Consider the following 26,586-nt stretch of genomic DNA (forward strand, 5'->3'; position numbering starts at 1 on the left):
GATATGGGCTTTTGCATGTCATTCGTTTTCTGCTTCTACAGAGACCCAGAATGCTAATGAGGACTTCAGCGCTTCTCTCTTGTAGTAGACTGTAGGAATGTTGTATGAAAGTCTGAGTTTGGCACAGGATCTTGGGAGAGTTCAAGGGTTGGGAAGGGTAGCAGGAAGAGATTGTAGATAGATTCTTCAGACTAAAATGCCTGCTTTGTGGTTATCCCAGACTGTAAGGCTTGGATTAAATGACCTGTCCTCTCCAATCCTGTAGTCTCAACATCATTAATCCTTATGGTAAACAAACTTGTATCTTCTTTGCATGGTGCCCCTTTATGAGAAAAAGAAAAGGGCATGTATGAAATCTCCACCACTATGTCAGACTTGCATAAGGAAGCCTGGTTGTGCTGGGATCTCCCTTGCAGGTTTTCAGACTTGCAGAGATTGCAGTGTTTGGAGAAGTGAGCTATCTTGTGTTCCATAGCCATGTGAGCTGTCATGTTGCAGTGTCCACTGATAAATAATAGTATGTCTTATTTCTCACAGGGCTTCCAAAGCAGCTGAGGACAGAACCTTAAGGATTGCCAGGCAGTAGGTGTTAAAATAACTGGTACAGAAAGGAACAGAAAAAGATGGCAGTCCACATTTGAAAGAAGTAAACACATGGACTCTCACTGATAAGAAATCATGTCAAAAAAAGGACGTAGCAAGGGCGAAAAGCCTGAGGCACTGATTCTTGCCCTACAGGCTGCCAATGAGGAACTCAGGACCAAGCTAACAGACATTCAAATTGAGCTGCACCAGGAGAAATCTAAGGTGAGTGAGGGTTTGGTTTTAAATAAAAGTGTCTGCACTGAAGGAAAGAAACACATGAAAAAAACAGTGTCACAGAAATCAACAGATGCAACTCTTCTCTAGAACAGTGGTATGATGTGCTGCTGCTTCAGTGGAAAAGACCTCAGTAAAATACCAAGGTACAAGTTTAATAAGACTTTGGCCCTCAAATGGAACGGTATACTTTTTGTAACATCTTTGGCCGTATTCCAATTAGTGTTTTTCATACTATCCACTCAGATTGTCTCTAACTATATTATTATTTTTTAATTTCCAGCATCTAGAAATTGTGTACTGTTGCTGTTTTTGAATAAGTGAATTTTTGAATATATTTCAGCAAGATATGTCTTTATTTCAAAGTAGAGTGAAGTAGTTCTTAAATGTATAGCATGAAATTCCATGTGGATCCTTGTAATCTATCTGCAATGCAGCCGAACTGTATTTTGTACATTAAGGTATGTATACATTATTTCAAGCTTGTTCAGGTACCAATGGTCTGTCAGCATTACAGTCTGATATCCAAAGTTAGTCAAAAGCCCGCTGAGTATCATGTGCAGAGGGTATAGCCATGGCCCTGTCTGTTCATACCTGTGAAGGTTTGAGGTTCCTCACATAAACTTTAGAAGCCTTTGGTACCACCTTAGGGCTGTGGGCTGCAGCCTCAGCTCTCCCCTACATCATCTGCTGATGTCTTGACTCTCTTCCTGCATCATCTGCACTAGGGCAGCCCTTGAAAGACACTAAGATCTTGTTACACTGTTTCAGCCTTTGTAGCCTGTAAAAAGGTAATGGGCCAGTTGTTATCCAAGTATGAAATACTGGCTGTTATTTTACACCTATTCTGCATAAACCCTGCAGACCTTCTGCTAAAATCCTTGCAGGCAGCATCAGTTTTCCCACATGTGATCCTGACGTGGCCTTGCAAAACAGTGTAGATTTTGCTCTCCAAAGTGCTGCTCCCTCATCATTTAGGGATGCTTCTAGTGGCACTCACAGTGCATCTGTGTTTTATAGGCAGAGTGCAGCTTTTGTGCAATAAACCCTTATGTGGTAATTGCTAAAGTTCCCTGAACATGAGTGAGATTAAGACAATCTTCAATCTGTCTTTTACAAGCAGTGAAGATAAACAAGGAAGCAGATACCATAATTCTTTCAAACTCATTCTGCATCCTCTTCTTTCATATGGTCCATGACAGCCTTGGAAAGTAAAAATGCTTCTTTTGTGTATTCCCTGCAAGCTCTGTCATTCATATGTTGCACATAGGCAAGGCTTAGTTATTTTCTTAAGGAGCCATAGGAGGTCAATAAGAAAACTGATGGCCGAGGGAGATTCTGTAGTGCTTTCCACTATATTCTAACTCTTGCTGGTTTTTTATCATTGCAGCTATGGAATTTTGATATGGTACTTGCCAGTGCTGGTTTTTGTTACTAGACATCACTTCAAGGATGGGTCTAAATAATGAGAGCAACAAATGTAGTAAAGCCTTCAAAACTGAAAAAAAAAAATCTTACCTGAAATATATTTAAATGTGCTTCAGAGTAACAATGGAAAGAACCTGAGCAGAACGTGAACAAAACAACGAAATTGCTTGTGCTTCAGTACCTCTCAGGAGGTCCATCCATAGGTGCTCTCATCTGTTCCTGTGACCAAATGGGACTGAATGCTCCAGATATCAAAGGAATTGTCATCATGGAGGAGCAAGGGGCTAAAAACTACAGTCTCAGGAAGCAGATCACAATTCTGAAATGTTCTGCAATTTGTATCTAGAGGAGCAGCTATCACTGCAATTTTAATTGTGATGTAGAAATCAGATTTTAGCTTTTCCCCCCTTTTTTCCCTAGACATAAGCAGATTTAGAATATACATCTTAGTACAACCTCATTTGCAAAATGATGTTAAAAATAGGATGCCAAAATGGACAGTCACACAACATCAGAAGGAGTTTTAAGAAATTGTTCATCCCACAAAGGGTTCAAACCAATAGGATCTTTGAATTTTCCTGTCTCTACTAGCAAGAAATTCACTCTATCACTGAATCCAGAGAGGACCCTTGTGGTCTTTCATTGAGCAGGTCTCTTTCACGTTACTTCAAATATAGTAATCTTTCTACCACAAGACCCTCACTCTCTCTCCCTTTCTTCCCATCAGAAACGTGCATCTACACATCAGCTTAACGCCTAATGGCAGTTAGATAAACTAGGCAGCCTGGAAAATAATAGGTGCAAAACCAGGCATCCCAGTACTCAGCTTGGGTTGTACTCAGGTCCTGCGTGGGTCTGCACTGTGCTATTGTGATACCCAAACTACTTTGTTGAAAGTTTACGTGTATCTTTTTATGTCGCTCCAGAATAGATCACATACAATAATTACACCTTATTTTGTAATGCATTCAATTCCCTTTTTAATAAACAGGAAGACAACGGTTAAAGAAATAAAGAGAGCATCAGGCTCATTTTTAGTCATGAGTATTCAAAATCAAAGATGAATTTAGACTGAAAAAGGAGTGAAGGCAAACCAAAAACATGCCTAAGGATTCTCAGGGTCGGTGGAGGGTGGCGGGACACTAAGGTTATGTGTAGCTTTCTTCTCAGAAGTGATCTATGTAATGGCATTTGAATTTCTCATGTGAATCATATAGATGTGATTAAAAGAGATTGCTTTTTAGTCCCTAGCTGAAAAACACTTTTTTGCATATGACGTGTTATTACACATAACTACCACACTGATAACTGCTGAAGTCCTGCAGAGAAGTTAGTGGGAGCTGCAAGTACATACCAACTTTAAATAACGTGTGTACTGAATATTTTTCATTGAAAAGTTCTTGTGTGTTCCAGAGAACTGTGTAGGGAATTTTAGGAGAATCTTTCAGATTTGTTTTCCATGGAGCTTTCTGAGAAATATGCATCTCATTTTTAAAGTCTATTAATTGTCAGAAGGACTCGAAAACCGAAGTAAAAAAGTAGGAAGTAAGAAAACCGAGACTTGATTGAAACCGAAGTAAAAGTACGCTTTCAAACTCTTCTAACAACTTATTTTGGGAAAGGTAAAATGGCAAAGCTTGAGACAATAAGTCAATCAGCTCTGCATATAGTCAGTAGCACTTTCTACCTTCACTAAATCCTATCCAAGTAATCAATTAGGCCTGTATGCTAGACCACCAGTGGCTCTTGGAGGGCTTTCAGATGACCTGCTACTATGTTTGTTCATATATTTTTTTTTTCTCCCTTGATTTTTCTTTCTGAAAGGTTTTCTCTTGTTCATTCTTTGTGGTCTTTATTTAAAAAGAAATAGACAAAGTAGTTCTTACAATCGCAGAAGTCCCAATCTTTTTCACTGTAAATAACAAACTTACTGAGCTTGCTCTGAACTGAAAACTTTCCTTTTCAGTGGCTTATCTTTGGTGTAGGTTCACATGGGATTCTATTGTGAAATTGCTCAGGGTTATGAAGTTGGACTTAGAGATATGTTAGTGCAAATGTACTGAAAGCTGCCTTGTAACTTTGATTCCAAAGCTATGGTCCAAGAACTTTAAAAATTATCTTTAATCTAGAGTAGCAAAGGACATTATTTTAAGTAAAGCTAGCTGTTCCATTAGTGTAATAACCAGTGAAGCATGCTTTTCTGTGGATTCATGTTCAAGAGCTGACTACATATGCCCATTAAAGCTTCACTTATGGATAAGAAAATCTGCAAAAGACGAGATGTTTTCTGGTCCTTCAGACTCTCACCTTACCTCAGTTGGGATCCTATAGATGCACATACTTCTGTCTCATGTAATTGACTGCCCATGGTCATGAAAGTTGTAGGAATCTTGCTATTGCTAAGCTCTCTACTTTTCTTATGAATTTGGCTGAAACTGACTGATGGGTTAAAAAGTTATTAGACAAATGCATACATATATACAGGATCTTATTTCTTAAGGGAAAAATGAAAGTTTGTGTAGCCTCATTGAGTAAGGCAAGATACCTAGAGAAGACAATGATGTTTTGGCTTGAGTAAAGACAGTGTAAAATCTATGTGAGGGCTGTAGGAGTTGGCCCATATTTTGTGGTAGGAGGATGGAGGAGCATCTAGGGTCTGCAGCAGGGTCTTCTTCACTTTGATAAGGCTGTGTGCCTGGGTGAGCTTGCTTTGATAATAGTATCTTGGTAGCAGGTGACTTTCATTTTGTCTCAACTTAGGTTGCTAAACTAGAAAGAGAGAAGACTCAAGAAACTAAACGTATCCGTGAAGTGGAGCAGCGCAAGCAGACTGTGCAGATCACAGAGCTAAAAGCCAAACTTCATGAGGAAAAAATGAAGGAGCTGCAGGCTGTGAGGGAGAACCTCATCAAACAGCACGAGCAGGAGATGACACGGATGGTAAAAGTCCGAGACAGTGAAATCCAGCGCCTCAAGTCAGCGTTGTGTGCACTGCGGGATGGGAGCAGTGATAAAGTAAGGACAGCGCTGACTATTGAGGCACGTGAAGAGGCCAGAAAACAGTTTGACTCTGAGCGCCTTAAGCTTCTGCAGGAAATTACTGAACTGAAGTCTGCAAAAAAGCAGGTAGATGAGGCCCTTAACAATATGATCCAAGCTGACAAGATCAAGGCGGGTGATCTTCGGAGTGAGCATCAGTCCCACCAGGAAGCCATTTCTAAGATCAAATGGGAGAGTGAGAGGGATATTCGCCGCTTGGTTAGTAACCCCTCCTTGAACCAAAACATTTCATGTGTTGTTTTATGCTGTAGTGAGTTTGCTTCCTGTACCTCTCAGGTTTTTGTGAATCACAGAACTCTGCAAAGCACCTTGGCTTGCAAAAGTAATAAAAACTTTGCATTATTGTATCCCAGCATCAGATAGATCACAGTGAATCCACTAGAGTGACCACTAGGAGGGCAAATAACTCCACAGAGTAAGAGTGATTGGTCCAGTCCATAAGGAATTGATTTGCTGAAATGCTAATACATCTGCCATGCAAAGTATTAGACAAAGTATTAGAAAAAGAAGATGTTTGCATCTGCACTGACAGCTTATTAGTTTCTTTAACCATTGTGATGGTATCTTAAACACATTAAACACAGAGCATGGCAGAAGAAGAGAGATCTTTTGCTTTGATCTTGGCATAGCCTTCAGTAATTACTGGAGAGAATGAGCAAAATAAGACCCAAAATTGGCAATGGTGCAAGTGGCCATGTTTCCCTATCATGCAGCGAGCTGAGCCTGCTTAGTACATTGGAAAATGTGGCTTGAAAACTGAAATTCAAGATTGGTCAGTTAAGTAAAAGAGATGGTGATTTAAACAGTATCGGGAGTGGTATTTTTGAGTTTAAAGCATTGTAGTTGAACCCTGGTAGGTGGCTAAGCACCCCACTGCCACCACTTACCTCCCTTCCCCTCCTCCCCCACAATGGGAGGAGGAAGATAATTGGATGGTAAAAAGTTAGAAAAATCATGGGTTGAGGTAAAGTTTTATATATATATATATATAAAGTATATATAGGTTTAAAACCCAAAACAAACAAATAATAATAAATGTGCTGATCTTAATAGAAGCTTTAATTTAAAATTTTCTTCCCAGTCATCATTTGCACTCAGATGAAGATTAAGAACATTGTCAATCAGCTTTAAGAAATAGGGGGTTTGCACAGAATTTGTAAGAAACCATCTGTACCCTCTACCATCTCAGCTGTTGTAGCTCAATTTATATAAGCAGGAGCTATTCTAAACTGTTCTGGTTTTGTTGGAGTATAGACTTAGTTTTCAGTAGTATAAATAACTGACCAAGATGCAAGGTGAAAGCCTGAACTGTTCATCCAGTTTTTGAAGCTTTGTATCTTATTACCCTGTGTCTATTGCTGTTACAAGGGCTGAGACATTTTGCATATTTCATCATGCTTGGTTCCAAGGCTTCACTCTGTGAAAGGCTGCCAAATCTGTTACTATATGTGATGGCATACAGTTGTGTCTGAAACCTCAAAGAGTATTGTTTTCAAGCTTGTGTGATATGATGTAGCAGATTTAAGTGGTGAATACTGGTGTTAAGTAAATCATATCGTCCTAGATTGGACAAGGATGAAATGCTTTTACATTTACGCTCTAACGTTGTTGCTCTGGTGTTTGTCTCATCAGATGGACGAGATCAAGGCTAAAGACAGGATCATATTTTCCTTGGAGAAAGAACTGGAGACACAGACAGGCTATGTGCAGAAGCTGCAGCTACAGAAGGAAGCTCTGGATGAACAGCTCTTCTTGGTGAAGGAGGCAGAGTGTAACATGAGCAGTCCCAAGAGAGAGATACCAGGAAGGGCTGGAGATGGTTCAGAGCATTGCAGCAGCCCTGTACGCAGGTTTTACTGGATGCTGCAAAACAGAAACGTAGCTGGTTTCTTTTACTTAAAAATTTTCTTGGTCCCTGGGAAAACATTCCTGCTGTTATTCACTACAGAGAAGTTATAACTGTAGCTTCTTCTAAGAAAAGGCCAGTTGGACAAAGCTTTGTAATTCTGATTCCTCATTTGCTGTATTTACAAACATAAAACATCTTAAATAATAAGTGCTATTCTGAAAGAATCATAACTATCTGGGTAGTCTGCATCCTCAAAAACAAACATAGAATTGGGAAGACAGGTAGGGAGAAGTATGGGGGGAATCTAGGAAGCTCAGGAGCACCTCCTCTTTCTCTGTCTTGGTCTCTACATGTGTAGCTGTTGCTTTCATTTACAAGGCATGCAGCTTCCCTAGTTGAGTGACTAAACGTGGCATTTACACAACAAATATGTATATACACATATTTACACATATGCAAATGAAGAATAAGAAGGTAAAGGCAAATGATAGTGAAAGGGATGTCCTTATTTTTTTGTGGCTTAGCAAGTAGAAGCAACGTATAGGAGAAGGCAAGAAAAGCTAGAAGCTCTTAGCATTTTGCTTTTTTCCCCTATCAGAAAACATATGAACGTCAGTTTTGTGTTGTTTTTTTTTTTAGATTTTGCTAACAACTGAAAATTCTCAGTCTTAAAATTTCCCCCAAACTAGATGCTTTCTTCCAAACAAACAAACAAACAAAAAAAAAACAACAACCAACAACACATTTTTGCCATAATATTAAGTATCATTTAAAAAAAAAATCACTTGAAGGTGATGATAATGACAGCTTAAGTTGACTAGTATGTGGTTTTGGGAGATTATTTTCCAAAATGTATTTTGAAAAGAATTAGTAACTGTATTATGTTGTTACCAATGAACAGGACTTGCGCAGAAACCAGAAGAGGATAGCAGAGTTGAACGCCACGATTCGGAAGCTGGAAGACAGGAACACATTGCTCGTTGATGAACGAAATGAATTGGTGTGTGAGCTTTGCACTGTCAGACAGAGGGGGCCAGGAGCCATAAGGAAGGCAAAGAGGGGAGTCTCCAAGCATGACATTCAGTGATAAATGTGCCTTTTTGATCCATCAGGCTTGTCACTCAGGAGACTGAGGATGGTTTTTCACTTTAGAATTCAACAATAATTTCAGTGAAGTTATACGGGGACAAAATCACAATGGAAGCTGAGGCAAAGGGTGTTATATCTTTCTATATGATTGATTGTGTTCCTTCCTTGACCTTTTCAGGTGTTTTTGGGCATACAACAGTGCATGATGAGACTTATCTTGTAAATCAAATAATGTCTGTAGTCCACTGTATGAGAACAGCTAAGAATCAGCTCTAGGGAGAACGGACAACAGTGAATTGATCCCTTTATCTGATTTACTGTTAGGCAGTGATATCTGTGTGTTGAAGTCAGCACCCTGGCTTTTTGACTACTCCATGTTTCTGCTTCTGTGATTAAGGGTGAGGGTGTTGAAATTCAACTCCTGGTATTTTTTATAATTCTTGAGCTAGGAGTCTTAATGTACTCCTTTCATATCAGTGTGGCTGGCTTGGATATCCTCAATGTTCTTAATTTAATATTTGCAAAATAATATAAAGTTTGTAGTAACATTACAAATGTGTTCACAAGCCTCTCTTCAATTATGAAAAGCTCTCAAACATCAAATTTCTGCAATACTGAATAGTTTGTAGTCTGATGAGTCACCTTGACTAGCTGTTGCATGTCATTAAATACTTAGCCTGTTTTTCCACAAGAAAAAAATCCTTAAAAAGGCTTCAAATTTGTATCTTGCACAATGTGACTACAATGAATACATTTTGTTAAATGTGACCAGGGTACTGCTAGAAATATCATGCACCTTAAGATACATTCAGACCAGCAACAGCTAACTTTGTACTTAGGTTAGGACAGATGGTTGTTTTGCCAACAATTGTGCTGATTGAAGGCCACTTATGGCAGCTCCTCCCTTTCCTGTTAGCAGAAGGGATCTTCAGGTGCTTGCTAGCCCACTTTGGGCAAAATTTAATGGATTAGTCTGAATACCCTAGTAAAATGATGTGATGATATAAGCAAATGTGGTTAACAGTCTTTAATAGCTACAATAAATTCTCCCAGTCCTTTCCCCAGCAGAAATGCAAGGGGCAGGAACCTCCCAGCGATGAACAGTAACTCGGAGCTGGCACAGTGCCTTCATTAGGTAGATCATCTGGGCACAAGGAGGATGTCTTTCCACAGCCACACATAATTTTCCTTGTCCTCCCTAAGAAAAAGAAATGTCATGTATTAACACTCAGTTTTACCAGATGGAACTAGTTTTGCAAAGAAAGAGAACTTGGTTAAAACTCTAGTTGTGCCAATACTGGAACTTACAAATATGCCCTAAGATAACTTTTAATCTGATGGGATTTGTTGTTTAAATGATACGTGATTTATTGATTAATGCAACATTCATTGTGCATGTGCACAAGTATTTTACTGTGTTGCATTAAGAAACAGGTTTACATATATGTTGTTGCTGTGATCCAGACTGAGTAGGTACCTATGAAAATCTGTCTTTCAAAGAAAATCAATGGGTTTCCTGCAGATTAAAAAGAGGTTTTGGCTTTGTTTAGGGCTTTTGTAGCAGCTTTGCAGTTGCCTGGTGGTTCGTAGGATGGGTTCATTCCTATGTATGAGTTTTCACATAGGTAAAGCCATCTTTCAGAAATAGATGGGCAGAATTATGCTTTGAGATTTATAGATAAAGTAAGTTTATAGAAGCTGTAAGCATTACTAGGATTGCTTTGCCAGTTCCATTTGATCATTTTGTTTGGCATTTTACTGGGACAGTAGTCCAACAGGGAAGATTAACAAAAATATTTCTAACAAATGAAAGAGAAAAATATATTTTATTTGGATTGCTTACAATTATTAATTGCTACTATCAATTCAGTTGAAGCGTGTCCGAGAAGCTGAAAAACAATGTAAACCTCTCCTGGAAAAGAACAAGTGCCTCATGAAGAGAAATGATGAACTGATGCAGTCTTTGCAGCGCATGGAAGATAAACTCAAAGCAGTCACTAAAGAAAATATAGAAATGGTCAGTACTGAAGAGCAAAATGAACATTACTGCATGACATATGTCTGTTTTGGTGTGCATGTCTGCACAGTACATGCATGTACAAACAAAGTGTGTATGTGTAACACTATTTATAAAATATATCAATATTTAGGTTTTACATAATAGACTTACATAACCTTGTGGGTTATGCATACGTGTAATATTTTTAAGTGAATTCATAAAATCAGTCTTTAATACTATCCCCAAAATTAGATTTGAGTGAAAAAAAAAAGGTGTATCATTGAGTCATATCCTACTCTGCCATTTTGCATTTGTAAACCAAAAAGGAAGCTGTTAAAAACTATGTTTTCAGCCAGCCTGATTGCCATCTTAGAATGCTTAGAATGTCTGTGTTCTGTACAAAGAACATTGTAGAGCTGATAATGGCAAAGTGAAGTTCTGGTCTGCCCCTGAGCAAATATAATATTCCCATAAAACACATGCATTGTACATGTATATGAGAGAGGGAAAATGGTGTTGTGATGGCTAGGGTTATATATTTCATATATCAGGGCTATATGAAGTGGGAATAAAGTGGTTATGTCTGTAGTTCCTTCAAACGGAATCATCCTTAGTGTCAGTTAGAATATGGTTCCTGCACATGCGTCAATGTTGCCTTGACATTAATATAAAAAAAGAAAAAAAAAGGTGGAAATCTTGGGTTGCCAGATGCAAACTGGCAAGCTGCTAAGTGTTTGTGTCTCTTGTCTTTGGCTCACAATAGCCATTGTCCTCATCTTGAGCAGGCTGACCATTCTGCAGTGGATGCAACTCTCCTGCTGATTAGGATGAGACTATCAGATTCACTTTCTTGTCTTATAGAAGAAAGGCTTCAGAGTTACAAGGTTAATCCACTTTAAGACTCTACAATTCACTCATGCCCAGAAGTCAGATAAACTTACTGCAGACATCACAAGTCAGAATTCTTCTTCCACAACTGCAGCAGATCACAGATCATGGCCCCTTGGGCTCTCCCTCAGCAAGCAGAAGGGACTTGAGTGTCTGCATGCATTAGGCATCGGTGGGCAGCACCCCTGGTGCATATGGGCGCACACAGCACCTGTGTTCTAATTTAGCTCCCTGACATTTGCTCTTGATAGTGTAGATGCCCAAATTATGGAAGCTAGCAAATTGTAGGTGGCTAGATTGATTCTCACAGGCTATAGACATCTCTCCCACATATGCTCTGAAACAGGCAGGATACAGAATTCTAGTTAAAATAGTTCTGATACCCCATTATTTACCTCTCCTCTTGTTCTGACTGGATACATGTCTTTCACAAGTCTAAAATGTCCGATTCCTCACTGTGTATGGTCATATGAGGGGTATATGCAAGTGCATGGGGTCATGGGACCTCATGGCATACCCACTAGGCACACTGGGGATACAAATATATTTGCCACATGGTGGACATCTAGATGCATGGTGCAGAAAGTTATGGTACATGACCTTTAAAGGCTGCTGTAGAGGCTATATTGCCTCTAAGTAGAGAGAGAAATCTTTGTTGTTCTGCTTGAAGGACTCGGCCTTGCAGTGCTGCTTTATTATTAAGAATCGCTTGTGGGTTATAAAAATTATATAGCTGAAATTATGAATTACAAAATTTTAAGTTATAAGAATTATGTAGCTGAAGCATATTTAAATGGCTTTACATCTTAAATGAAGAACAATGCCTAATTTTTAGCTGAAAGGTTGTCTTTTTCTTTTAATTGCTATATATTATTTTATCTGTGTCTTTCTTCTTCATACCACAGAGAGAAAAAATGACATCACATCCTCCTCTAAAGAAATTAAAATCTCTCAATGACCTCGATCAGGCTAATGAGGAACAAGAAACTGAATTTTTAAAGCTTCAGGTCATAGAACAACAGAACATAATTGATGAGTTAACAAGGGTACGTCCAGAGCACCAGAAAATGAGCAACAATTCCTGTATAGAGTTCACCACTGTTAGTATTTTTTTTATTATAAATAGAGGACTGAGAGTTCATCTCTTCCTTACTTTTAACACCTGCAGATTTTTAGATGTTGGTGAGTGCGGGTGTGGTTTATTAACTGGCTTTCTAATGGGGCATCAGCCTTACAACGAAAAGGTGTAGCTTGTGTGTGTGAACTGAGCTCTGGAAATGAACACAGACTAAGAACAGTGGAGCTCACCAAATTACATATATGTTCATAAGGCAGGGCTGTGACAAGCTGTCTTTCCATTGTAACTAGACTATTATTAAAATCTTGATATGCGGGCACACAGTGCAATATCCTTCATGTTCTAGAAAAGAGCATGCTGCCAGTTGGGGCTCATTAGTTTCTGATCTTTTTATTTTTTTATTTTGGGGGGCGGGGGTTAGACTCAATGACTCCTTTTGGGTTCCTCGCAACTCAGATATTCTGTGATTCTATGATTAGTTCTTCTGTCATATCCTTTAATACAATCCTTTTTTAGCTGGCTTTGTATTATGATGTTGAGGGGAACGAAAGAGAGACTCCAAAGCAAGCTGTTGCTTCTTCTAAGATATCAGTGCTAGGAGTGTTGAAACCAACACTAGTATCTCTTAATGACTCTGAGATAGAGGCAGCATCACCTCTGCAGTGAAGTCAAACAGTTTGCCTCCCATATAAAGCCCAAAACAGTCCCCTGTAACAGGCCTCCCAGTGATTTTAACAGGAAATCAATCAGTGCCTGTTGTTTGACAGCCTGTCAAAGCAGCTGCACAACAGTGGGGTTTATTTTCTGCTATCCCTTCCTCCCTTCTTCAAATGGTTTTCTGCTGATGCACAGACACAGATTAGAATATGAATCCTTCCTTCCACCTGGAATCAGATTCCTGTTTGAAAGTGTAAACACAGTCAGAGGAAGCCCAGTGTTTTGTTTTGTCTGTAGATTTGGCATTCTAGGACTGCAAACAAAAGAAGAGCAAGATACAAATTTTAAGTCCAATAACATTTTAATCTTATTTTCCAGGACAGGGAAAAACTCATTCGTCGCAGAAAGAATAAAAGGAGTTCAAAGCCAATTAAGGTAAGAGGAAAAATTTTTTTCAGGTTATAAAAATGCCAGTAGGCTTTGTAGGAAAACACATTTTAGCAATCTGATTAAAGAGAGTTCTGTGGATTATAACAAGCTGCTTTAGTGATCGGTTTTATAAACACCTTAGTTAACCTGGGATAGCTTTTCAGGTCCGTTTTGAAATTCAGTTAAGGGTGCATAGCTATTTTATTCACAACAAAATGTGTCTTTTCCCTTCTCTCTAAAATAATAATAATCTTCCCTCTATTTTCTATAAATATTGGTCTTAAGGCCTACTATGCTGAGATGTATTTATGTTTCCAGAGACCTTCCCATCTATCTTTCGCTATTTTTTGTAGTCCATGTAGTCCATCTAGGCCAATCCTGCAATTCCCACTAATGCAAAATCCTTATCCATCTAATTTTTCAAGTGGAAGTCTGTCAGAAAAACTGTGTCATTCTCTTCTGCTCAGTTCCACAGGGCTGCCCCTTATGTTATTCAGTATTGTTTGGATACCCCTTATGCTATTCAGTATTGGGTCAAGTCAGTTAGGCATTAGTTAGGCATTGGAATGGGTTGCCCAGGAAGGTGGTGGAATCACCATCCCTGGGGGTGTTTAAGGAAAGGTTGGACGTGTGTTAGTGGATGATATTAATGGTAGGGGGATGGTTGGACCCGATGATCTTGGAGGTCTTTTCCAGCCTTTATGATTCTAAGTCCAAAGCTGGTATAGTTTAGGATAACTTTAGAGCTGAGTAGTCAGCAGTGGTTCAAGTAATTTTTTTATCAGCTGGATTTAAAGAATGACTGTGCAACAGCCATGTCCCATGTCCAGAGAGTGGAGGTACGGTGTATGACACATAGTTTGGTTGCTTTTTGTCCTCAGGGACATTCCTTAGGTGGTCAGCCATGTTCTGTGAAAGTAATGCAATGCTTCCCTGCACACAAGACAGAAATTCAGACCAGTAATATCCTAGATGTGTCATCACATTGTTTCTATATGGGTTTTCAGGCAATATGTTCAGCAGTTCTTTCAGCAGAAAGAACTGTGAGGCAAGGACTAAAAAGTATTTTCATCTGTTTTCATCTGTTTCAACTTTATTTCTAAGCCAAAAATTGAAACATGGAAGGATATGGCTATTGTCTTCACTTGTAAAAATAAATGAATAAGAAAAAAGATAATGTATGAAAAAGTTTATTGTGCTTTTTTTTGGGGGGGGGGCGGGGGGAGAGGATTCTAATTCCAGGTTTAGAAGGTTGTAACTTGTCAGCAAAAAAGAAAAATATTGCAAAGCAGAAGTGCATCTAAAATGCTCATTGATCAGCTTTCAGCACAGTTACCCATAAAGCAAGTTTTAAAATGCTCATCTCTGTGCCCTAAAACCCAGCCCTGCAGGTCAAGCACCTATACTTTCATAGGTCATGACTCAGTTTTCATTTGATTTGGTGAATTCAGTTACCAAGACTGGAGACAATGAGGCATCAGACGTACAAAAAAGCTGTGTTGTGTGAGCAGTCTCTTACAACATGTGTCAGTTACTATATGACTGGAAAAATATGTGAGATTAAGGTCACATTAAATTATTTTGTGTTAGCGTAACATTTACTCGTTTTCTCGAACAGCACTATCAGTGAGAGAAGCACTGAAATATTCAGAATATCAGCAGTGTCTGTGAGAGAAGGAGGAGGTTCCCTATTCCACAACTTAGACATTTCCTTTTCTGGCATTGTCTTGTCTTTGCATATTATGCTGCATGTTGACAGATGCCTTCTGAACAGCTTTGAGATTAACAAATGATTCTCCTGACATTGTGTGGGGCAGAGACTTCTCCTTAGTATGTTGCTGCTACCGTAACGTTTTCCAAGTTTTAGATTGAGCCAGATCCTCAGTCTAGAAAAATTAATCAGCAAACTCATGTTCTCCACCAGCACAAGACCTAATATTCAGTATGATTCCCTTTGATTTTGTTTGGAGGTGGTAGTTGCAGGGGTTGTACATATCTCTTTTTTCATGTCTTTCCTTTTTTAAATAGCTAGCAATGTGGTTTGGAATTAACCTTTCCCCCAATCAGAAATGCTCGCAGCCCATTTCCAAGGAGATTCAGAAATCACATGTTTTTCCTTCTTTAGAGACATGTGGTGGATACAGTTTTTGGGTACGATGATGATTCCATGGACTCTGAAACATCCTCTGTGGCCTCATATAGAACAGACAGAACACCAGCAACCCCAGATGATGATCTGGATGAGGTAAGATCCGACTCTTTCCATAGGTAAGGACAGGTGTTCATGAGATTTTGACTTTCAAAGCAAGTGGCCAGGCTCTCCAGGTTTTTATTCCTGAATATTGAATGACAAGTTCTTCATAGTTTGTCCTCAATTTCAGTTACTGATATCCTGAAATGCTGAGAGGTTCTTTAAAGATCTAATCCATAGAGTCTACAGCTATGACTTCATTGTGATCTGAGATGAGTTTCTTTTCCCACTCAAGAAAATGAACTTGTTATATTTCTTTTAGCTTAAAGACATATAAATGGTCTATAAAGTCTACATTTTTATTACTTCTTATTACAGCAAGCTTACCAAAAAGCTGTTTTGAATCAAGATCCATAAACCAACTATTGTGTTTAACAAGTCACACTTGCATTCTTTGCTTTGGCAGTGCACTGCTGCCTGGTGCTTAGACATGTCCTTTCTTCCTCAGAGTTTAGCTGCAGAAGAATCAGAGCTGCGGTTTCGACAGCTGACAAAGGAGTATCAGGCCCTGCAGAGAGCTTATGCACTACTGCAGGAACAAACAGGAGGCATCATAGATGCTGAAAGAGAAGCCAAGGTCAGCATTTGTTTGAGGGTAAAAGCATTTCCTTGCCATCAGAACATACAGATATCTCAAAGAGGCATACAAAGAAGTAGAGTGGCATACAACAGAAATGTCCGTTTCCCTCATTGGCTGTGTTTATTTTAATGGAATGATGATTACAGATGGACACAATAACTCAGTTTACAAGGGGCTGTCCTCCAGCTGAGCCCCAAACCCCTGCATTTAGGAAGGCATACCAAAGCAGACAATTGTGCAGTTTGGTGCAGAATCACAAGAGTTTTCTCGTGTTTTTCCCAGGTATGAAGGTGTTGGATTTGCAAACGTAGATAGAAGCCTGTGGTTTTGCACAAAGGCATAGATTGTACCAACCTTAGGAATACCCACCTGTTTCTAAAAAATACATCCAAATTACATTCAAATTTGAATGTGATGCAGATTACAGTAAACCTTCCAAGGCTAAAAATGTTATCCATCTAATAAAATCCTGGAATCGTTCAGGCTAGAAGGGGCCTCAGGTGGTCTCCAGGCCAACCTCTTGCTCAAAGCAGTGTCAGATGTGAGATAATACCAGGTTGTTTACCACTTTAAGTCAGTTCTTGAAGAATTCCCAGGCATTTCTGATTGCTTTTTTCTACAGCCCTTTGCCAGTCTCATCTGCTAAGCACTTTTCTTCAGTTTAGGGACTGTCCCTTACCAGGGTCTTTGAGCAGAGTCTGTCACACTGAATACCTGATCTTGGGTTTTGCCACTCTAATACATGTTACTAACAGGCTTGGGTGGCGAGAGGGGGATGATCTGCTGCTTTGTCCCCCTGTGTCATTTATATGCTAATACGTGAGGGGGCAGAAAATATTGATGAGCCAGAATCTTTGTAATGGTTACTCATTCAGTGGAAATAACAGCATAGACCATGATTCTTCTTGTGTTTGGTTTCCTTTAATATCAGCCACGTTCCTGTTTTTGTTGTTGTTTAATGCTATACCTCACTTAAACAGGCTCAAGAGCAGCTCCAGGCTGAAGTACAGAGATATAAAGCCAAAATAGAAGATCTGGAGAAAACTTTAGCACAGAAAGGGCAGGTAAGCACTTCTTGTATATCTTCTTTTAACTGTTCTGCTTTGAATATGCCTAGTACAGTTTCAGTCTAAACTTCCCTAAGATACAATGTCACTGTTTAATAAGCAGGCAGGTCTAGCAGGTTCAGAAGCTTTTCTAAAGCTTGGTAGACTAATATGCTGTTATTCTGTAATTTGCAGTCTGTTCGTGTAAGATTTTTAAACCTGAATATTGTGGCTCCAATTTTCAGTGAACATGCCCAACCTAATACAGTTTGATTATTCTGAACAGTACTGCTTCATCCAACAGGACTCTCACTGGGTGGAAGACAAACAGCTTTTTATTAAGAGGAACCAAGAACTTTTAGACAAGGTATGTTCCCAAGTTCTGTGTGTTCACGCGGAAAGGTAACCTGGATGCTGCAATACAGCTTTTGGATATGCAGTCTGGTGTTTATAAGTATAGTATATGGATAGAACAGCATATTTGAATATGGACAAAATGTATGGACAGGATGACATATGGATAGACACAACCTCTCTAACTGCTTAGGCACTGTTGCTGATGCTCCCAACCTGAGAGCTGGAAGCTCTGCTTAGCATTACAGCTCTGCTCCAACATTGTGTTCCTGCAACACTGCACTGAAGAGTCTGCTGTTGCTGCCCTGGCAGGACATTTTGAAGTCAGCTTCTGGGTGTGAAACAGCAGCAGAAATGTAGTCACCCTGTAACACCAAGACCCTTTCATACTCCTATTTTCCGTATGTTCTGTATATTCTAAAGGGCTTGTATCATCCCTAGGTCCAGTGCAACTTGAACTAATATTTCATTCGGTGCATTCAGGAACATCAACTCTATGTGTGCATATATATACATGTATAGATATATATATGTGTATATATATTTAATCATGGAATATAAGGCCATGAAGGACCTCGGCATTGCTTGAATCACCAACAGTTACAGCAGTGTCTGTACATACAGCTGCCATCAGCAAGAGATCATTAACACCCAGCAACAGCTCCCCTCTCTTCCATCACCTCCGCAGATGAGGCTTCCTAGCTGTGTTTCTTCCCTTCCATAAACATGCCTAATAGGTCTCCAGCCCTGTGTCATGCTTCTCCAGACAAACTAACCTACGGGGGCTCATTTGACTTCAGTCTTAACACACTCCCTAACCGTCCTTGTCTGGTCCCTACTCAGAGAACCTTGTTGCAAACTATAGGTCCTGGCACTGGCTGGAGACTTGCAGAAGAGAGCAGGCTGAGGAGCCAGTGGTTGTGTTGTTGCCAGCAAGGAAGTTGTATCCAATTGGCCAATGCATGGTATTCATGTCTGCTAATTGACAGCGCAATTCATGTGGACATGCTTGTTGTGCAGTTCACAGGAGTGCTCATGTGGGATAGGATGACTGCACAAGTAACTGCCCCACAGAGACAACTGTCCCTGCATGCCAACTTTGCTTCATGTGCCACACACTGGGAATCCCTGATCCAGCCCAAGATTTCCTCTGAAGCAGGACCAGCTATTTCTGTGCCACTCCTGACAGATGTTTATCCAACTTGTTTGCAGAGCCCTCCAAGTATAGTCTTCACAGCCTTTTCCCAAAAAACCTATCCTAGCACTTTACTATGAGATCAGTGCATTTAATAGCTAATGTAGAATAATCTAATAGCTAACTTGATATTTCTGTTGTGTTAACTTTCCCACTGATCTTCACTAGGATTGGATTGCTTTAGGAAAACCTTCAATCTAAGCATTTTATAATGTTTAGCAAGCTGATGAGCAGAAGTTCACCTGTAAGCTAAAGACTCATTGAAGTAACATGGCAAGTATCCACGAATCCTCTCTAGAGCTTGGATCTTGAGCTGTCTATGCTGTCTGAACTGTTACTCACCAAATATTCAACATTTCTTGTAACAGTCACACAGATCATGAATTTACATATTTCTATTAGATAGAGAAGCTGGAAGCAGAAAACAGCCGTCTGCAACAGGAGCTGCAGGATGCTCGGGACCAGAATGAACTGCTGGAGTTCCGCAACCTTGAACTGGAGGTGACAGATGAGCTCCTTACAGTAGACAGAACCAGGGCACTTGCACTGAACACCAACTTTAATCAAGTGTTTACACCAGTGCTGTAGTGATATAATAGAGTAACAAATCAGGCTGAGCATATTTAATTGTGGGCTGTGGAGGTATGTCAGCTCTAATATCGTGGAAACAGTAATCTCTATACTTAAATGGTTCACTTCTATCTGAGCTAGGTGCCTAGTAAGGTAAGGTAAGCTTAGCCAATTAACTTCAGCATGGCTGTGCTAGCTTACCATGTTTTTCTAATAAGTCAGAGAATTCTGTTGTCAGCATGCTTTGTTCTTATATCTGCTCTGGAGTACAAATGTATAGTGCTGGACAGAATATATTAAAATAAACAGAAATTAATTAAATCTAAATGACCCAGGTAAACAAGGTTTAAATTCCATCCTCATGTACTTTACTCAGAGCTGCATCATAGTTCACAGCTAAAATCTCTGCTGAGAGTGAGTACCCAGGTTATTGTTTTGTTTGTGCTTTTGTTTTGTTTTTGTTCTGTTTTTAATGAAAGTAGACTGAGCAATTGAATTAAATGTTTGTAAACCAAAAACATATTTGAAAGCAAAATTTGATCTTTGTTTTTTGTGCTTGCCTGAATACCTGAAAGGGATGAGAAATAACATTTTCAATTTTTTATTTTTGTCTTTGGTCCTTTAAAACTGGACAAAATTTTATAAGTTTTAGGTAGTGAAGGTGTGTAAGTAGCTAATTATTAATTTTCTTGAATTTATTCCTTTCCACAGATAATAGAACATATGACATACCAGGATGAGCAAGCATGTAATCTGAGTATCCTAGTAGTCTTAAGTCAAATACCCATTTTCCACAGACAACTTGCAAATATATATAATTCATGAAATTAGTCTGCTGTAAAACAATTCACTGGGTTTTAAAACCCTGTACCACTTGGCATACTGTTTTTAGCCTGGAGTCTTTCCATTCAGTTTTACCAGCAGTAGTTAAATAGTGATGTTTCTTTTTCTCCTAATATGAAGAGGTTAAGTTTGTGAAGCATGATATAAACAGTAGATATTGCATTTATTGAGTTCTCTACACATCTCATTCATTCTAACATGTTCTCTGGTGTCTTCTGAATTAATTTTCAGGAAAGAGAGAGACGGTCTCCACCATTTAATCTCCAGATTCACCCATTTTCAGATGGTGTGAGTGCTCTACAGATCTACTGCATGAAGGAAGGGGTTAAGGTATGTCAGTTTTATAAGGCAGGACTTACTACAGGAGTGGTTGATGCTCCCCAAGTAATCCATTATATTAATCGCCACTAATAACTCCACTATATTTTAAGCATTTAAACTCAGTCTAATATAAAAGTGTATGATGACTGATGCAATTGGACTTGTAATTTTCATCATAATGATAAAACCTGGCTCAAAGGCAATTGAAATCAGTGTGTGATGCATTTCTATGGGATACTACAAAATGTTATGTCTCGCTGTTGTTCATAGGAGGGACAAATATTGCAGCTATGATACAATGTGCATGCAATGCCTTTATCTTATTTTCTCTTTGCAGGATGTCAGCATACCAGACCTCATAAAGCAGTTAGATATCCTAGGTGATAACGGGGTAAGTTCAAATGGGAGGTATTTTCCCTTTACAAAATACATTTTGTACAATAGGAAAAGTGAAATCTGTAACTATGTCTATTTTCTAAGATATTTGTTAAAATTATGTAATACCAGAAGTCTTCATTTAGAGTGTTTATCTCCTTAAGTTGAGCATTTGTGAGATTTCAGTAATCAGAGAACTAGTAATGAAGTAGCAGCTTTAACATTTGGTTTCACAGACTGGGAAGAACTCATGTCCAATGGCCACTGATATTTGGAACTGGTTCTGACTGTACTCCAGTCATTCAGCGAATCATGTGAATTAGGTTGGCAGTATGAGCCCACCACATCTTCATCAGGACTAGAATTCCTCTGCAAGCAGTTTCATAAACAGACAAGAAATACCAAATGGCCTGTGGCTTTCAAAGTGGGCATTGCTTCCCACTTTAGTCATCTATGTAAAAGAAAATACCCGGTATCTCTGGCTAACATAAGATACATTTTAAGAAAGCGTATAAGAAATAGAAAAAGAAAGATCATTATTGTCTACACACATACTGGTGTAAATTAGCTTTTTTTTTTCAAAAACAATGGAGATTCAGCTTTGCAGAACTAGCAAAAAGAGAAACAAATGGGTCTAACTTCAGTTTACATTTCATGTAAGAAGCAATGATATGAAAACATACAGTCAGTCCATATCATGTAGAAAGGCAAAAGCAGTGTTTTTTTGTTTGTTTGTTTTTAATTATGTTAGCAGATCCTGAATATTTTGTTGGGAATACTATAATCAGTAATATGTGGTTCCCCTAAAAACTGTAGACCTAGCGTGCAGCCTGGATAATCTGTATTCATGCAGGAAACTGCTGCTATTTTTTTTCTTCCCTCTCTTTCTCTTCACAGAATTTAAGAAATGAAGAACAAGTGGCCATAATTCAGGCTTCCACTGTTTTGTCCTTGGCAGAAAAGGTAAAATGTGTGCTTGCTTTTCTCAGTGATATCTAATCCCTCATCTAATGCTGTACATTTTTTGGCTCTGGTATATCAATATTATCAAACTTTCTAGTGTAGTGAGCATTTCCACAGACAAAGTAAACTCTGCTATCTGTATGTAAATACTATTGTTTATCAACTAGAGATTTTGCAAGGATAGAAATACCTTGATGTAATCACAGTCCCAAACACCTTACTAAAGCAGCAAAAATGTCAGACCTACCTGGCACAAGCTATGTAGTCAGAACAGCTGGAAAAGCAAAAAGAATGACAAATGAAACCTGAAATTCTAAAGTGAATTAGAAAATATAAAATCAGACATTTAAGCCATAGTTAATCATAGCCAGAGATTTCCACTCTGAAAGGAACTGTATGCAAAATTTCCACTGAAATTATGTGTCTAGGTTCCTTGTCTGGGAAATTGAAAAGAAAATAGGCATTGGTTAAAATTACTTTCTATGGTTCAAATACAGCACACAGTTGTGTTAATGTGACAGCATCCAAGGATTCTACTCATCAATTCTCCCTCTCCAAAGTGAATTGCCATTTACTTAACTAAGCTATTTCCAGATCCTAGAGACCCATGGGTCCTTATCCGTGGAGTGAAATGGGGTTCCCTGTCCAGGAAAGTGTACTTTTCCATCTTCCAGTGATCCTGTAATAGTGATCCTCGTAATTCCTCCTTATGAAGTCTCACTCGTAGCCATCATGGCTGTACCTGTCACTGGAGAATCTATTAAGACAGGCCCAGAACTAGCAATAGGTTACTATAAATAGACTAATAAGATGCTGTATATGTCCCATTGCCACTGCCTGTGTGCCTAGAAAACACAGGAGATTACAGCTCTCATTGTCTTCCCTACAGTGGATCCAGCAGATTGAGGGAGCTGAAGCTGCTCTGCACCAGAAGATGATGGAACTGGAAAGTGATATGGTAGGCAAACTTTCCTTAATAGACATTTTAGGAGCATGTCACATTTACTTGGTGTGCCAAAAAAATAATTAAAAACTTGTCTTTTGGCAAATTAGGTATGCAGGCTTTCTCTGATAATTGCTGAAACCATAAAAATGTTACTAGACTGTTTCATATGCAACAGCAGATAACACAGAAATGGAAATAGTTAAGGTTTGAGAACTTTCCCTCTTTCCATGAGGATGACTTTACTAAAAGTACAGAGGGCTCAAAGGCTGCTCAGTGATTTTCAGATATGAAAATGGCCACACTCTTTGCCTACTAAGATTGACAGTATAAACGTTAGCAGTTGTAGAACATTTTGTTCAATACCTGTAAGTGAGAAATTAATGAATTTTCATACTGTCTTCTTTCATTACATTTCAAGCCCGTATCCTCCTGAAGGTAAAAGCTTCACAGCTGAACTTCCTATAGCATCATTAAAGCTAGGACTTTATTCTTTTTCTAGTTAATAGAAGTAACTTAAGAGATGAACAAGCCTAACAACATGAGTTGGATAGCTGTAGCATTTTACCTTTTGTTCCTGTGGTATGTCTATACTCAAGTTAATTAAGCTTAAAGTACACTGAGAAGTTAAAGCACAGCATCTTTCCTCAAATAACAAGGACATGAAAATGCCTGTTTAGTTCCTGTTTAGTTTATTGCACTTCCACACTTCTTCCAAAAAAGAAGCCACAAAAAGAGTTGTCTGGGATGCCAGAGGTGTTATCTTTAGAAAAACCACACAGAAAACCTTAAATACTACTGAAATGCCAAGCAATATTACTGAAATCAACAAGAGATGATGGATTTAGTTCCATGTAGATCAGATGTATTATCATACAAAAGTAAACACAGCTATTTTTCCTTCTTCCTTTTCTAGCTGAGTCAGATAGATAGTAACTTTGCAGAGTGTAAGTGAAGACCAGTCTCCTAGTCCTGCCCAAGTCAGATGTCTGTAGCTGATTTAATAAAACTTCCCAAAGCATTTTGGGTAACTGATTCACGTTTCTGTCTAAATCCTTCATTGTAGGAGCAATTTTGCAAAATAAAAGGTTATTTGGAAGAAGAACTAGACTACAGGAAGCAAGCTCTTGACCAAGCATACATGGTATGTACAAAGGAAATGCTACAGTACATATTAGCCAGCACTGTGACAGGACATGGGCTCCTGTTGGATCACGAAAAGAGGTTTTTGCTTTCTTCTTAGTATCTTTTTTGTTTTTTTACTATTTGTTTTCCGATTCTCCTAACAAACTACCATGCAACGTGCACAACTTCAAAATGACACCTAGGTTTTGCAAATCAGAAAAAGGTAGATCTCCCGAAGTCTGAAACTCTTTTACTCTTTTGTCATTTATAGGCAGTTGCTCATTAGTGTCAGCTTGTCCAGCTGGAGTCAGTGAAACCAACTGGAACTCAGATCTAGAGTCTTAGATGGCCCATTTTAAGCATATCATAGCAACTAGAGGATATGCCACAAAGAACACAATTTCCTGCTGTAAAACCACTGTGTCAAATTCTGATACATAGGTCTGATAACTGGCCTTGCAAGTTCAGCACAATTGGTTTGTCAGTTAATGGGAATGCTCATTGATTAGCTCGATTAAGAGCAAAGTAGTTTGACACTGACCTTCAATTTTTTCTCTCTCTTTTTTTTTTTTTTTTAGTACAGTGGGTCAAAATTTTAGAATTGGTGAAATAATCATCTTTTTACATTACAAATATAAAATAGGTATGAAAGTTCTATCCAACTCCTGATCACCTCTGTAACTGCTTTAAAAAAGTCAGCAAGAGATTTCAATGAAAACCAATGTTGAAATACCATAAAAATAAAAACTTTTTTTTATTTGTCTAAACAGTGAACCACTTTATGAGTTCTGTTTGTCACATTTTTGCACACTTGAGCACAGGGACCACCATGCAGGTGCCTGAATCTGCCACAACCTCCCCAGTCCCCATTGTGTTTTAAACAATGTTCTGTCTCTAACTGGCTTTTGGTATTGCATCGACCAGAGGATCCAGGAGCTTGAAGCCACCTTATACAATGCTTTGCAGCAAGAAACGGTAATAAAGTTTGGGGAACTGCTCACTGAAAAACAGCAGGAAGAGCTGAGGACAGCAGTAGAAAAGCTAAGACGTCAGATGCTGAGGAAAAGCAGAGAATATGATTGCCAGATTCTTCAAGAGAGGATGGAGCTGCTCCAGCAGGCTCATCAGGTAAGAAAAAAGAACGAAGCACATATAGATCTACTCAGCTTTGCTGAGTAAGAATGTAAGCTGAGGTCAAATTTAGGTAAGCTCTTGGTCATGAGTGTGCCTGGCATTTCTTGAGTTGTTTTATACTTTGAGTCTTTACTGTACACACAAACATTTGATATTAGTTTGTGGAGCATTAGTTAGTTATATTTTGAGCCTTAAAATTCCAAGCCAAACAGTTTTCATCCAGAATTCTGTCCACATGAATCTATCTCTTTGATTAAAGTGGTCACCCCTAGTTACTGGACTTGGTTCAAGAGGAACTGTATGAATGTGTCTGGCTATTTTTACGTAGGAGAGCTATCTGTTTTTCCAGCCACTTCTGGTCTGTCCCTCCCAAAGTGGGCAGTTGTAATGTTTTGCTGATGAGATATAGCACTATATTTACATTCAAAGATTAATGTGACAGCTGCAAAATGAACAAAACTTACTCTAATGTTTAAGGGAATAAGAGAAAGCATATGCCCAGCGGTCTTTCTTCTCAAGGTGCCAGAAGTTTAAGTCATGTTACACAGTTTTTGTAAGAGTACCCAGCTCTGCTAAAAATGCACTTTGGCTACAATTTACGCATAACTGGCTCACCACAGAATTAGTGTTTTCATGGTACTATAAACATTTATCATTTCTAATAATAATACTTTAGTCCTCTTTCAATACATCAATCTGTGAGAAATTTTAATGAATTGTGATATAATTCTAAGGAGTATAATTGTGATCTTATGCTTTCCATCTATTTACCACAAGATTGGTATGAAATCAACACTTGAATCAGATCCACTTTGATACTAATTTCCAGCATTTGAGGATGCAGTGAAATACACACAACAGCATATTTTGAGTAGTCGTGCGTGAGGTAAAGTTATGGTTAGGCAAGGCTAGTCGATGGAGTCATGATACTGCACAGGTTTATCCCTGCCAGAGAAGTGGATTTGTTAATTACTAGGCTGTTAGCACTTTGAACATTTAGTCGCTTTTCAGGCAAGCAAATTTATTGAGTATTTAGTCTAGATTTCTTTCTTTTTTAATTTCCAGAGGATCCGAGACTTAGAAGATAAAACTGACATCCAAAAGAGACAAATTAAGGATCTGGAGGAAAAGGTTGGTTCTGTTTTGCTTCTGAAGCAGGCTGATCCACTTTTTTTGGAAAGTAATGATATAATTCTTTGGAACTACATGACCTTTTTGTTTAGCTTAATAAGCTGGACATGTTAGTGTTTTTCTACTATACCATCTTTTCAATTTGTGTCTTTCAGTATACCCAAACTTTAATCTTAAGAGTCTCCTCCACAACAAACTCTTTTTCATTTTAGGAAATAAATGCTGAACACTTAATTATGGTTAATGACACTGAACCAAATGATGAAGCCTTTATTTGTCTGTTAAATGCTGTCTTGGTATATAGACAATACATCCACTAAAGGCAGGGTGATGGTAGGAAGCAGGAAGGAATGAAGAAAACTGAATGAAGATTTGGAGATTGTCCTTTGCTGGCAGGACTAGGGAACCCAGGTTCTGATGTCATCCCATTTATTGAAGGTTGCAATTGATTATACAATA

At 38.7% G+C, this 26,586-nt stretch overlaps 1 protein-coding gene across 13 annotated transcripts in view; it reads left to right on the top strand.

The window, feature by feature from the left end:
• Positions 1-26,586, top strand: part of JAKMIP2 (janus kinase and microtubule interacting protein 2) — a 51,698-nt gene that overhangs the window by 18,239 nt on the left and 6,873 nt on the right. For 9 of the 13 annotated variants that reach the window (XM_067005416.1, XM_067005412.1, XM_067005411.1 and 6 more), the window contains 19 exons: positions 538-807; positions 5,008-5,505; positions 6,940-7,149; positions 8,058-8,156; positions 10,116-10,262; positions 12,038-12,178; positions 13,246-13,302; positions 15,422-15,541; positions 15,996-16,124; positions 17,108-17,191; positions 17,478-17,540; positions 19,125-19,223; positions 20,367-20,465; positions 20,794-20,847; positions 21,729-21,794; positions 22,684-22,752; positions 23,804-23,881; positions 24,787-24,990; positions 26,062-26,127. In XM_067005416.1, coding sequence (XP_066861517.1) covers positions 679-807; positions 5,008-5,505; positions 6,940-7,149; positions 8,058-8,156; positions 10,116-10,262; positions 12,038-12,178; positions 13,246-13,302; positions 15,422-15,541; positions 15,996-16,124; positions 17,108-17,191; positions 17,478-17,540; positions 19,125-19,223; positions 20,367-20,465; positions 20,794-20,847; positions 21,729-21,794; positions 22,684-22,752; positions 23,804-23,881; positions 24,787-24,990; positions 26,062-26,127 — 2,412 coding nt within the window. In that variant the 5' untranslated portion in view covers positions 538-678. The remainder of the gene's footprint in view (positions 1-537; positions 808-5,007; positions 5,506-6,939; positions 7,150-8,057; positions 8,157-10,115; positions 10,263-12,037; positions 12,179-13,245; positions 13,303-15,421; positions 15,542-15,995; positions 16,125-17,107; positions 17,192-17,477; positions 17,541-19,124; positions 19,224-20,366; positions 20,466-20,793; positions 20,848-21,728; positions 21,795-22,683; positions 22,753-23,803; positions 23,882-24,786; positions 24,991-26,061; positions 26,128-26,586) is intronic. The other 4 variants (XM_067005418.1, XM_048057243.2, XM_067005419.1 and 1 more) reach the window with 3 other exon arrangements.

This window comes from Anser cygnoides, chromosome 14 (assembly GCF_040182565.1).
Source record: "Anser cygnoides isolate HZ-2024a breed goose chromosome 14, Taihu_goose_T2T_genome, whole genome shotgun sequence".
Taxonomy (NCBI): Eukaryota; Metazoa; Chordata; class Aves; order Anseriformes; family Anatidae; genus Anser; species Anser cygnoides.